At 36.0% G+C, this 13519-nt stretch overlaps 1 protein-coding gene across 7 annotated transcripts in view; it reads right to left on the reverse strand.

The window, feature by feature from the left end:
- Positions 1-13519, reverse strand: part of LOC129758711 (SCY1-like protein 2) — a 248924-nt gene that overhangs the window by 146179 nt on the left and 89226 nt on the right. For all 7 annotated transcript variants that reach the window (XM_055756307.1, XM_055756305.1, XM_055756306.1 and 4 more), the window contains exons 5-6: positions 6128-6344; positions 5822-5967 (exon numbers count right to left, since the gene is read on the reverse strand). In XM_055756307.1, coding sequence (XP_055612282.1) covers positions 5822-5967; positions 6128-6344 — 363 coding nt within the window. The remainder of the gene's footprint in view (positions 1-5821; positions 5968-6127; positions 6345-13519) is intronic.

Below are 13519 nucleotides of genomic sequence, written 5' to 3' on the forward strand. Positions count from 1 at the left end.
CTATTAAAAAAATCATCGAAGGATCTTAGGATTAAGTTGTACGGACAAATAATTCGTTTTTCTATTCAATCTCCTTTTAGAAAAAAATATGTTTTTCATGATAAAGAGCTTTTTAGAATTTTTATGACTATGTTTTAAAAATTGATTCTGAAAGAATTTGTTGCTCTGAATTTGATCTTTTGTCAGATTTGGTCTACTACAGTGAGCGATATGAGAATAGTACCACTATATGTTTTGCTTGTTAAAATATGAATGATTTTAAATTTCCAAAATTTTCTTCTACAGTTTGTTTTGAATTGTTTAACGGATAAATCAAGCATAAGTTTTTGTTTTTGGCTTAGCAACTGGCGTTAAGGATAAAAAATATAAAAAAAACGGTGCAAAATAAAAAAAGTACCACTTGTGTTTTTCAACAAAAACAAGATTATTTCTAAAAATTTACTGTGTAAAAGTGAATTATAATGCTTCTACGAATTATTTTAATACATAACAGCATTTTAAGGAATTTTCAAGAATTCCAAAAGTATTCAAAGGTATTAAAAGGGGGATTAAAGAAATGCTCTTCTAGAAGGAGTTTGATATTTGAGCTATAATTCTTTACCAAACTTCTTACTTTCTTCATTGAAATGACGTGAAATGATGAAACAAACATTCTCGGTTTATTTTGAATCAGAAAAACAGGTTGGAATTCAAGAAATTAGATTTTTTTTCAGTAAACCACACTTTTTCCAGTTTCAATTCGTAGATGGCAGTACTTTCTTGCAATTAAAACCAAATTAAGTCTCAATTGCAAGAAAGTGCTGCCATCTACGAATTGAAACTGGAAAAAGTGTGGTTTACTGAAAAAAAAAATCTAATTTCTTGAATTCCAACCTGTTTTTTTCTGATTCAAAATAAATCGAGAATGTTTGTTTCATCATTTCACGTCATTTCAGTGAAGAAAGTAAGAAGTTTGGTAAAGAATTATAGCTCAAATATCAAACGCCTTCTAGAAGACCATCTCTTCAAACCCCCTTTTAATATCATAGAAAACCTTTGGAATTCTAGAAAACTCCTTAAAATGCAGTTATGTATCCAAATAGCTCGTAGAAGCATTATTATTCACTTTTACACTGTAAATTTTTAGAAATAATCTTGTTTTTGTTGAAAAACACAAGTGGTACTATTCTTATTTCGCACCCCTTTTTCATATTTTTAGTCCTCAACGCCAATTGCTAAGCCAAAAAAAAAACTTATGCTTGATTTATCCTTTCAACAATTAAAAACAAACTGTAAAAGAAAATTTTGGTAATTTAAAATCATTCTTATTTTAACAAGCAAAACATATAGTGGTACTATTCTTATTTCGCTCACTGCAGCTCTACCTAGTTTTGGTGATATGGAATATTAAACTTTTTTTCTCATAAAAATCAGTAAATGATGTGATAACTGATAAGCAAAAAAAAAACAAATATCAAAATCAAAATTTAAAAAAATATTCAAAATCTACTCAAGTTAACACATAATATATGTATCAATGCAATTTCATGATTCCATCATTAAGCTAGGGCTTGTGATATAGCTCAGTTGGCAAGTCTGTTGTCTCATGAGCCGATGTCCGCGAGTTCGAGCTCAAGAGTAAACATCGAACACAGTTGTACCGGATAAGTTTTTCAATAACGATCCGCCAACTGTAACGTTGATAAAGTCGCGAATGCCATAAAGATGGTAAAACGACTATAATCGAAACAAAAAAAAAAAAAAATCATTAAGCTGTAAATAATAATAAAGTTGAATTTTTATCAGTTAAACATATATCAGATATTTGAATCTACAGAGACTGAAAATTTTGTGACCCATGATTGTGGGGGTACTGAATATTTAAGACGGATTTCGCACCAACTCGATACAGTATCTGGCATGACCCTCTCAGAATTCAATGAAACTTTGTGTGTATATTGTCCTACGTAGTTAAGCACTTGAAATATTTAGTTTTTCTAAAAATATCTAGACTAACATTTGAAAAGGGCTAAACTTTAACCCTCATCCGCATTGGAGTATCATTTTGACACTATTGCAAGTTTGGAGGCTTGTAACTTTTTTCAGAAGCTTAAATAAAAAAAAATCTTCGGGGACCCTAAATGAATTCATAAGTTCTTTAATATTGTATCTTTATTTTTTTTTATGGACGAACCCTGGAAGCCTGGACAAAAAAACTCCCTTTTCCGACTTAGAGTGTCCATTTGACACTCCAAAAGAAAAATCTATCTAAGTCGTTTGAATTATTATGAATTTCATATAAAACTTATATCAATAGAAACCTTGTAATGTTAGTAAAATATGTTTAGAACATTATATATATAGCTAAAGCTTCTAGTTTTCTCGTTATTCAGCATGAAAGAAAAAAATCCGAAAAAACATGCCTCACGAAAACTGTTCATATATTACATGTCCAAAAAAATATTTGTCATGCATATGAAAGCTGAAGTTAATGTCTACATCATGAAGCCAAGAAATATTTTTTTAATTTTTTTTAATGGAATGGTCGCAAAAAGTAAAAAAAGTGGTCTGAAAAACCTACTTTTCATTCGATTGCTTGTAAATACTGTTTGAGCGATGGTAGAGTTTTTGAAAAAATATGACTACAAAATCTATTAAAATTCTAACTTTTTGCTGTCTTTAGATTTTGCATGCAACAAAAATTGAATTTACTGGAATTTTTCAAACTTTACTGTTTCCTGAGGCATGTTTTTTCGGATTTTTTTTCTTTCATGCTGAATAACGAGAAAACTAGAAGCTTTAGCTATATATAATATTCTAAACATATTTTACTGAGATTACAAGGTTTCTATTGATATAAGTTTTGTTTAGATCGGTTTAACACGCCAAAAGTTATAATGATTTGAGCTTGTAGTGTCAAATTGACACTCCCAGTGCTGATTAGGGTAATGAAATCTGATGCGGATGAGGGTTAAGAGTGCTCACTTTGCAATGTTCAGAAGAGTTGTAGTTGTATTCCCCACCACAAAAATAATCATCGAATTTTGAGATGGCCATTTTTTTTTTAAACGACTCATAGTTTAAAGTTCGTATTTTTTCAGTGTAGGGCTTCCACTTCCATGGTTTATTACAATTATTACAATTGAAGCCCTTATTTATTCAACCGTACAATCAATTCAACGAAGCAGTTTTTGTATTAAAGGTTGGGAATCTACACTGAAAAAATAAATTAACTGATTTAAAAAAAATCATGAAAAAGCTTTTGTTAGAAACACTCTATTCCCTTCAATATGCACAAGTTACAATGCAATGTATGGCCGACTTGTAGGCCTTATTATTACCCGGCTTTTCATCAAATTTTTAGATGGAATTTTTTGGGAAATTGAGTTTTAGTTTTTCAAATGCATTTTTCTCAGTGTTGGATTTCAAAACAAAATTCAATAATCTTTCGAAAACTCTCTGATAGAGCACATTTGTGTAGGAATTGTAATTTTCGAGCTAAAAGTGTTTATAAAATTTTAGCCTGAAAAAGGTCGCGAATAAGTTGGGACTATCGTAAACAACCGTGCATGAAGCTGAAAAACGATCCAGACTATCGATTTAAAAGAAGGTAGTGACTCCAAACCGCACCAATTAGCAGAACCTTACGGCAAAATTACGATCTCGGAAGCTGTACACGACATTGTTGACAAACTTTGATTGCTTGGTAATGGACGACGAAAGCTACGCCAAGGCAGACTTCATACAGCTTCCGGGACAAGAGTATTTTACAGCAACCGAAAGGAGAAAGGTGGCAGACATTTTCAAGCATAATAAAGCATGGATCACTACAAATCTGGACGCACTATAGTGCTCCTAGTTGTCGGATCTGGAATGTTTTGGCAGCACTTTGTAGAGGAATGTTTCTTCCACCAGTGCTGAAAATTTCATTACGATTCGTTTTGTTTCAAAAAAGTTACACGTGATGGAAGCCGCGAGATGAAAATAAATTTTGAACACCCACGTCAAAAACTCGACGTGGTCGGGTTCAAAAATCGCGAAATCGTTAAAAATGGTCAAATCAACCGTGTGTAGCGTTCTCAAACGTTTCCGTGAGATGCGTACTATAGATCGGCAGGTTCATACCAAGCGTCATAGTGGAATTAAGGATCGGAAACTGCATTTGAAGGTGTTGAGAACGATCAAGGAAAACACAGGGTAGTCGGACTATGACATTGCCAAGAAATTCAACGCCGACCGGTGCACCGTCAGCAGAATTCGTCTACGAGAAGGAATACGATCCTATCGGACCAGTAAGCAACCAAACCGGACATTGAAGCAGAATTTAGTAGCCAAAGGACGTGCCCGAAAGTTATACAAGAAGATTCCAACGAAGTTCGACGGATGCATCCTCATGGATGATGAAACGTACGTGAAGATGGATTTTGGGCAGCTTTCTGGCCAAAAATTATGTAAAGCCACTGCAGTGGTGCACTGCACTGGTCATGGTGATGTCCCCGGCAACTTCAAATTCGTTTTTGCTGATAAGTTTGCAAGAAAGTGTTTGATCTGGCAAGGTATTTGCAGCTGCGGACGAAAAATTCCGGTTTTTGTGAAAAACAAGACCATGGACTCCGAAATTTACAAGGAGGAATGCCTGAAAAACTTTTTTTTTCGTACATTAGATCTCACAAAGGACTAGTTAAGTTTTCGCCAGATTTGGCAAGCTGCCACTACAACTAGGAGGTTCTACAGTGGTATTGGGCCAACGGGTGGATTTTGTCGAAAAGGACATCAACCCACCCAACTGCCCTCAATTCCGCTCTATCGAAAAATTTTGGGCAATTGTCAAGCAGAAGATGAAGAAGAATGGTGGGACGACTCGGGAAGCAACAGAGATGAAAAGATTGTGGAACAAAATGATTGCTGAGGTCAGCGAATAGGGTGTTCAAACTATAATGACTGATACTCAACCAAAAGTTCGAAAATTCATCAAAACAACATCGGAATAATTTTTTTTATTATTTTTCCTTTAAAGTGCAATAAAAACCCTACATTTCAAGTACAAAACATTTTTATTTCGTTTATATAGCTCCGAGATAGACCCGTTTTAATGCGTCCAGATTTGTAGTGATCCATGCTTTAAACTATCAACTATTGTGAAGATGTTTGTCAAGAAATATCTCGTTTTGCACGCTATCTGTACCTGTTTCTTGAAAGCGACGTTTTCGTTGAAATCGGGACCGTCAACCAGGAAATTTTCGTGAAAGAGTGTCTTGAAAAGCTTTTGCTGCCTTCGCTGAAGAAACATGACTTGTCTGTGCTGTTTTGGCCGGTTTTGGCGTCCTGCCATTATGGAAAAAAAATGCCATGGAATGGTATGCCGCTAACAACTTTCAGTTTGTGCCCAAGGATAAGAACCCTCCCAACAGTCCAGAACTTCGCCGAATCGAAAAATATCGGGAGAACCTTAAGAGGACCAAAAAAAAAACTGCGAAAAACAGTTCAAGGCAAACTGGCGGTTTGCGGTGAAAAAAGTGTATAAGGCGGCTGTACACAATCTGATAACAGGCGCCAAACAAAAGTCTAGGAATCTTAACTGAGTTTTTTCCGTCTTTTATACATATTGAACTTGTAAAAGAAAGTTCAAACAATTAATTTTGGCAATCAGCAGCTTCATTATCGTGCAACCCATAACCAAAACAAAATCAGATTCCCGTTGATGCGGCCATTGATAAATAAAGTAGAATGACTTATTTCTAGTTCCCAATGCCCCTGGGAAATTAGAATAGCGTTGTATTAGGAGGCAAAACTCTCAATTCAACACCCGTGCCCAGGCGAAATCCCACACTTTGCTACTCACCATTTCCATCTGTTTGATGTAGGCAGGTGGCGAATTCCCAGACTGTATTAACGGTCTCCCGTGGTTGAATATGGAGCATATCACCATGCCAAGCGAGAACATGTCACTCAGAATGCTGCAATTGGAGTTGATCTGATTTTCCGGGGCTTTTGGTTTGTCGATTCCGCACGACCGGAGCATGATTCGAGTATGGGGGATGAATGAAATATTTAATAACTTCTATGTGTGCTCGAGCACGTGATTTCCGACAAAAGGAACTCGACCCGCCAGATGATGGGGGCGCGTGAGCACAAAATAAAAACTTACCCATATAATCCAGGTTGGGTTGCACCATTTTGGATGTCCTCGTGGACCAGGATTGAACCGGAACAGGGTCAGTAGCATCGGTTTCGTTTACTCGCTCGGTAAATTCAAACCCCGCCAGCTTCCAGGTTCCCTTTTTGGTGATTAGTATCGACGAGGGACACACATTTCGGTGTATCACCTGGCCCGAGTAGTGTAGAAAGGAAAGGGCTTCAGTTATCTGTGGAAAAAAAAAGAAAAATAAAGCCATTCGTTTAGCACGTGCAACCAACTGATCTCCTCACAATATCTTGAATTCTCTAGAAATGTTGCTAGCCTTTGTCAACAATTTGATCTTTCCTACTTGTAGCTATTGTATTTTTCACCAAGGTATATGTGTACCTATAACGTAATCATTTTTTAAATCGAGGCCTTGTGGCGGTAAAATTTATCTAATTAATGAGTGCCAACAGCTCATCACACCATTGCGATCCCCGGAGAGAGACCCCGGAAACTAATTCCACTTACTCAGCTTACAAATCCTTTCAACAGCAGTGTTTCCGCTTTCAATCCAATAATAGTTAGCTTGTTTTCGTCACCACCGCGATCTTCCCACACTGGCATTAGAAGCACCATCCAGCATCCAAGGAAATCCGGAACGCTTTGAGTTTTTCGCCAAACAGCGAGCGGCCGTGTCGAGTCGAGAAAAAAAAGTGCGAGGGCGGAAAACTTTTCCCAGTCACGCCGCGCCGCTTGGATCAGCAAGTTCAATCGGTGACAATTTCTTTTTCTCATTCCAATAATGGCTTATAAAGTTTACGCTTCCATCCATTTCCCGTTCTCGTCCTTCGTACACGGGCGTGATATTTTATTTTTCTATTTACCGCACCGTGGTTCACTAATAGATGCACGCAATGTCTGGGAGGTCGTTTTTTAGGTTTGAGATGAGATCGTAATTAAGAAAAAAACACTTATAATAACGAGGATAAAAGTTGGATGCTAAAACACGGTTTTTTTTAATTAAAAATAATACATAACTCATTTTAATTGAAAGGCATTGAATGCCAAAAAACATACCTTTCTTTAATGAATTTAGAATTCGGCACACCGATCTGGCTCTCGGTTTCAGAGTTAAAAGATGAAGTATGTTCGTTTTCCAGAAAAAAAATATTAAATTTTCCTTTCAAAGATTCAAAGATTTAATTTTTTTAGTAGCGGCCCACCACACTCCCCCACACCAAAAAGCTCATTAGCTCATTATTTATGTATTCTCATATGAACGTTACTTTGAAACTCTTCAGAAATCATGGTTGAGTTTTTTTTACCAAAACCAAGCTTTAAGACCTCAGGTTTAAGAAATTCGAAATTTACCTCAAATCGACTCAGTTTTATGTGACATGTCTAAATGTTCGGTACCTATACGGTAAAGAATTCATTTGAAAAGATTTTGGCGAAAAAGATAGACAAATATTTAAAACTGCTTCTAAAGGTGAGTCGTTTTTAACAAAACACTATTCGGCCCACTAATCGGTGGGTTTATCAAGTTATGTTTATAACAGTTGTATCAAGAAACTCCTAGGATCGTGGAAAGTATTGTAAGCCGGAAGAAAAATTTCTGTCAAGTTCATACTAGAAGAATAGAGCTAGAAACAAAATTAATTTTCTTGGACTACTTTTGCCCCAAAAGTGAGCACCGCCATTTAAATTTCTTCGAAAAATCTTGCACTGATTTGCGTTTTAAATTATGGAAGCTAAGATGTTCTACAGATTTTAGTTTACGAGTTCCTTATTTTATAATAAGGTTGCCAGTGATTTTTCACTACCTATCCGGGCCGTACAAATACGAATTAACCTGACAAAATCCTGGCATTTGATTTAAAAATTGTTGACCGAAATCCGGGCAATGTCCGTGCAAATTTATTCAAAGCCTAGGAATTCCTCATCAAAAATCAAGAAAACAAAGCCGATTTTTTTTCTATACTTACTTATTAGCAGATTTTAAATCGTATTTTAGGCTTGATGATGACACAGTTTTTCACATCGTGAGATTGTTTTCTAAAGTATTCGGTACTCTGAAAGTTTAAAAAATCGAGCAAAAGATGTTCAAATTTTTACATTTTTCGATGCCGTAAAAAACTTTACCCAGTATGACGGATTGATTTAATGATATCTTCTTCAAACTGACTATTGCTCTTATTATCCTATAGTTACACTGCTGGCGTGAAAAATTTTTTCGGACGATCACCACATTTTTTAAATAAATATTTGTATAATTCAATTAACAGTCTGGGCTTAAATGCATCAAAATGCAAATCATAGATTCACCTTATTTTGAATCTCGTTTCCATAAGCTGGAATATGATTGTTTTGCATCACGCGTTTGTCAATTTCAAAATTCCATCCATCCAATCATAAAATTTCATGATCTTAGCTATTAGAATATTTTATGGTATTTTTTACCCCTAAATGTATGCAGCACCATTATACCTTTTCATAAAAAAACATTTTTTTTAGAAAAAATGTAAAATTTAATTTAAACAAGACCAAAAATAACTGCAATTCGTGCTTTATGCGTTATAACATAACAAATATATCAACAGCTATAAATTTTTAAACGATTTCATGTGATTTTACATGAAAAACGTAGTTTGTTGCAACTTACCCCTTTTTCTCAGTTGGGTGAAAATCGCAGGTTTTTGTAAATTTCAAAATATCTGGTGAAACCAATAATTTTTCTGACTAACGTCTGCTTCATTTAATATTGGAACAAATTCTTTTGCTCATTGTGGCGCTCCTAGTGGACGGATTTGGAAACTTTTTTCACCCACGTGTCGGGAAATTCATTACCTTTCACCATGTATCTATGTCATAACACCAAACGATAGCATTTTGTAAACAACCGCCATGGAAGCCGAACGGAGAGATCAAATTGTGCACAGTTTTCTTGAAAATCCATTGTTGTCGGCATCGAAGCTAGCTAAACAGCTTAAAATGCCCAGAAATACCGTATGGCGTGTTATCAAGCAGTACAAGGAAACATTGACGACGGCTCGGAAGCCGCATTCGAAGCGTCGGAGTGGAACTGTCGACCGGAAACTGCGTGGGAAAGTCATCAAGGCCGTCAAGAGGAATCCCAATCTTTCAGACCGCGATTTGGCCAATAAGTTCCAGGCCGCTCACAGTACGGTGCGACGAATTCGTCTCCGGGAAGGAATAAGGTCATTCCGAGCCAGCAAACAGCCAAATCGGACGCTGAAGCAGAACAATGTGGCCAGAATCCGTGCTCGAAAGCTGTACGACCAAGTGCTGACCAAGTTCGACGGATGTATTCTGTGGACGATGAGACCTACGTGAAAGCGGACTTTGGCCAAATCCCAGGTCAAAAATTTTATTTGGCGACGGCTCGGGGGGATGTACCTGCAAAATTTAAGTTCGTGTTTGCGGATAAATTCGCCCGCAAGTACATGATTTGACAGGGGATATGCAGTTGTGGACAGAAAACCAAAGTCTTTCTCACTGACAAGACAATGACATCAGAAGTCTACAAAAAAGAGTGCCTACAGAAACGGATTCTGCCGTTTATTCGTGCCCACGACCGTCCAGTACTGTTTTGGCCGGACCTCGCCAGCTGCCATTACAGCAAAACGGTTATGGAATGGTACGCAACGAACGGGGTCAGCGTAATACCGAAGGACCTCAACCCTTCAAACTGCCCCCAGTTCCGGCCGATAGAGAAATACTGGGCAATCACGAAGCGGAGGCTTAAGGCAAAGGGAAAACTTGTTAGGAACATGACTCAAATGAAGAACTGGTGGAATCAAATCGCCAAAACGGTGGACGAAAAGGGTGTGCGCCGCCTAATGTGCCGTATTACGGGAAAAGTACGAGAATTTCTTCGAAACAGCAATGAATAATTTTTTTAATTTTTTTTTATGAAAGAGTAAATAAAATGCTACATTTGTATGAAAAACAAATTATGAATTCGTTAATAAATGACTGAACTACACGCAATTGTTTGTGTTCCCATATTGAATGAAGCAGACTTTACGTAGATTTGATGTCCCATGTTTTTGATGTACAAGAGGTATGATGTTCTGTGGACGTTTTGTTTATAGAAACTATTGAAGTTGAAAAGTGTTGCATGATGCCCCAGTTGACGGTATCAAAAAAGTGGCTCCATAGAGTAGCTAAGCATAGCAGAAGTATTCAAACGTTGTTTCAACAGTAAAACTTTAAGCCGGTTCTTGATTGGCTGATCAAGTTTAAAAAAGGGTAAAATGTTGCATTTGAAGTATAGCAAATATACAGTTGCCTTCAAAAAAGATTGAAATCGCGCGAAGCAGCGTGCTCGCATCCTTCTTTGACCAGATGCATTTTCTATCTGGATTGATATGTTTTCATTAAATTTTCACAAAATTTAGTTCAACTATCCAACTAATATCCGGCAAAATTTGAAGACTGTACTACAACTGAAAAAAAAGATACAGTTCCGAAAATCGCCTGTTGGACAATAATGAACCTCATTTTTAAAACCGGTCCCATTTTTGATCGCGTCAACCGATTTTGATGAAGCTCTGCCAGGTACTGGATTAACATTTTTACATCTTTTGGCCAAATTCCAAATGTTTTCAGTGAAAATGTTTAATATACAGTTAATTTTGTGAAGCAATCTCAAATTTCTCTTTTTCACGAGAATAGCTGTACCTTTTTTTCTGTCATAGTACAATCTTCAAATTTTGTGCTTTTAAATTTTTCGACGAAAAATCAATACCAGAAAATAATTCAGTTTCAGAGTTCAGAATTATAACTACAAACATGATTTCAATCAATACTGATGTTATGAAATCGCTTGGTACATCTTTGTACCTGAAAATGATCACATTTTCATATGTGATGAAAGAAATTAGAGAAACATGAACTATCAAAGAACGAAAGAACATAAGCCGTAAATATCATGAAAATTTCGAAAAAGATACAACGGCTCACCGACAGGACTTGAACCTGCAATCTCCGCTTCGGTACAACGGCGCGTTAGCCAATTCCACCACGGTGAACATGATGGAACCGGCGAACACGAGCAATCGAGTTCTGCCGATCAACTGCTGGACCTTCTATCGAAACACCATGTATATCCCGCATGTGATCTTTCCCTCTATTGATCTCTCTTGTTTCTCTAACCCTAAATTTTCATGATATTTACGGCTTATGTTCTTTCGTTCTTTGATAGTTCATGTTTCTCTAATTTCTTTCATCACATATGAAAATGTGATCATTTTCAGGTACAAAGATGTACCAAGCGATTTCATAACATCAGTATTGATTTCAACAGAGCAACACCTCCCTGTGTAACTGGTCTGCTCGGAACCTTGAGCGGCACTGATTGCTTCTTCATCTGACCGTAAGTTGCGGCAAACCCGAAGCAATCGACCATGTGCTCGCTCGGCTAAAATCCCGAGTCGATGGGTGGGGTTAGAGAAACAAGAGAGATCAATAGAGGGAAAGATCACATGCGGGATATACATGGTGTTTCGATAGAAGGTCCAGCAGTTGATCGGCAGAGCTCGATTGCTCGTGTTCGCCGGTTCCATCATGTTCACCGTGGTGGAATTGGCTAACGCGCCGTTGTACCGAAGCGGAGATTGCAGGTTCAAGTCCTGTCGGTGAGCCGTTGTATCTTTTTCGAAATTTTCATGATATTTACGGCTTATGTTCTTTCGTTCTTTGATAGTTCATGTTTCTCTAATTTCTTTCATCACATATGAAAATGATTTCAATACTAAATTGAACAATCAGAAGTTTTAAGGAGCACATTGTAAAAATACAACAGAAATGATTTTTAGACAAATTCATGATAAAAATACTTCGAAATTTTAAGTCACAATTACATTAACATTCAATTGATCTCATAACCGCGATGGAAATATTTCGAACAGTTAAAAAATGACGTCAAAGTTTTTTTTGAGTGCTTTATGTGTTATTATCACATAATTGGATGAATTAAACGACCCCCCCCCCCTTCCATGAGGGTCTAAAAATGCCAAGTGGAATGTTCTTCTCTAAACTCAGAATTTTTAATTCTTTCAAATGTTGATGAACGGCTAAAATTATTCAAGATTAACAAACTCGATTCTTTAATGTGTGTTGTGAGCCCACTTGGTTGAATAATTCTATTCAATAAAAGCAATAAAAAAATTTCCGCAAATTTAACCACGGTATAAGAGAAGTTCAGATACAGATATTTTTATAGCAACCGACTATCTTCTTCAGTGAGCGGTTTCGATTCGCTCACTCAAGAAGATAATAAGTTGCTATTGAAATACCAAAAAATACTTAATCTTCAAGCAAAAATTAAGCTTTAAACTCGTTCTATTTGTGTGTTGTTTGATATTATTTATATTGCAAATAATTCAGAAACAAAGTTCCAAATTAAAATCATAAATTTAAATCGAGGTTTCACGCGCAGAAAAGATATCTGATTTGAACTGCGAATCTTATCTCTCACTTTAATTTTTTGAATATTTTGTGGTTGGAAAGAATTAGCTTATTCTTTGCTAATTTAAGTAAGTACATAAAAATTCTTCTAAATGAAACCTTGAAAATCCATTATTTATTTTTTGAATCAACATTAAAAAAAAAAATCAATTTTTTGGACTTCATTTGAATAGTTAGAATTTAAAATAAATACCTAACATTTATTGTAAAATTATTTTTTAATAATCTTGATGTTTGGATTGCTCAAGCAAAATGTTATTAGAAAATGTTGTCACCAAACCCCCTAGCCGGTTTTTTACGGCCCTGCTTTCATTTGAAAATAATTTTTGATGGAAATTGATAAAAAAAAATCAGTGATACTACCTGGTAATGCAATGTTTACATGTGCAAAATTTTGTGGCAATCTGTCTGGTTGTTTTTGGGATAGCGTATTTCCACCGATAAAATAGACAAAATTTTGAAAAATTTCGTGAAGTTAATCGATTTCCTGTCAGAAATTTTTCATTGAAAAGCATAGCTTGAATGTTCCGGAGGAGAACAAGAAGAAAAATAAAAAAAACTTATATCTAGTAATAAATTTGGCTGACGATCTGTGGAAGATGTAAATCGATAAGTGGCACATAACGATTTGCGCAATTAAAGTCCAAATATACCCAAAAATTCCAACATAAGCGACCGTTTTCCTTCCATGGCACTTTCAAAGGTTTTTCAAAGTTAACAGTATTGGCAAGTTTTGGATCTGGATTCGAAGCGAAAACTGTGATGAAGTGATAGAAAGTTATCAATGTCGTTTTCTTGAAGAACTTGTCATAATTTGATAAAATGGAAAATTTTGAGTTATTTTGAAAAACACGCTCCAGGAAATTAAGAAATGATTTAAATGTTGCCAAAAATTTTTGGTCAATGAACTTATTCATTGGACGC

Source organism: Uranotaenia lowii, chromosome 3 (genome assembly GCF_029784155.1).
Source record: "Uranotaenia lowii strain MFRU-FL chromosome 3, ASM2978415v1, whole genome shotgun sequence".
Taxonomy (NCBI): Eukaryota; Metazoa; Arthropoda; class Insecta; order Diptera; family Culicidae; genus Uranotaenia; species Uranotaenia lowii.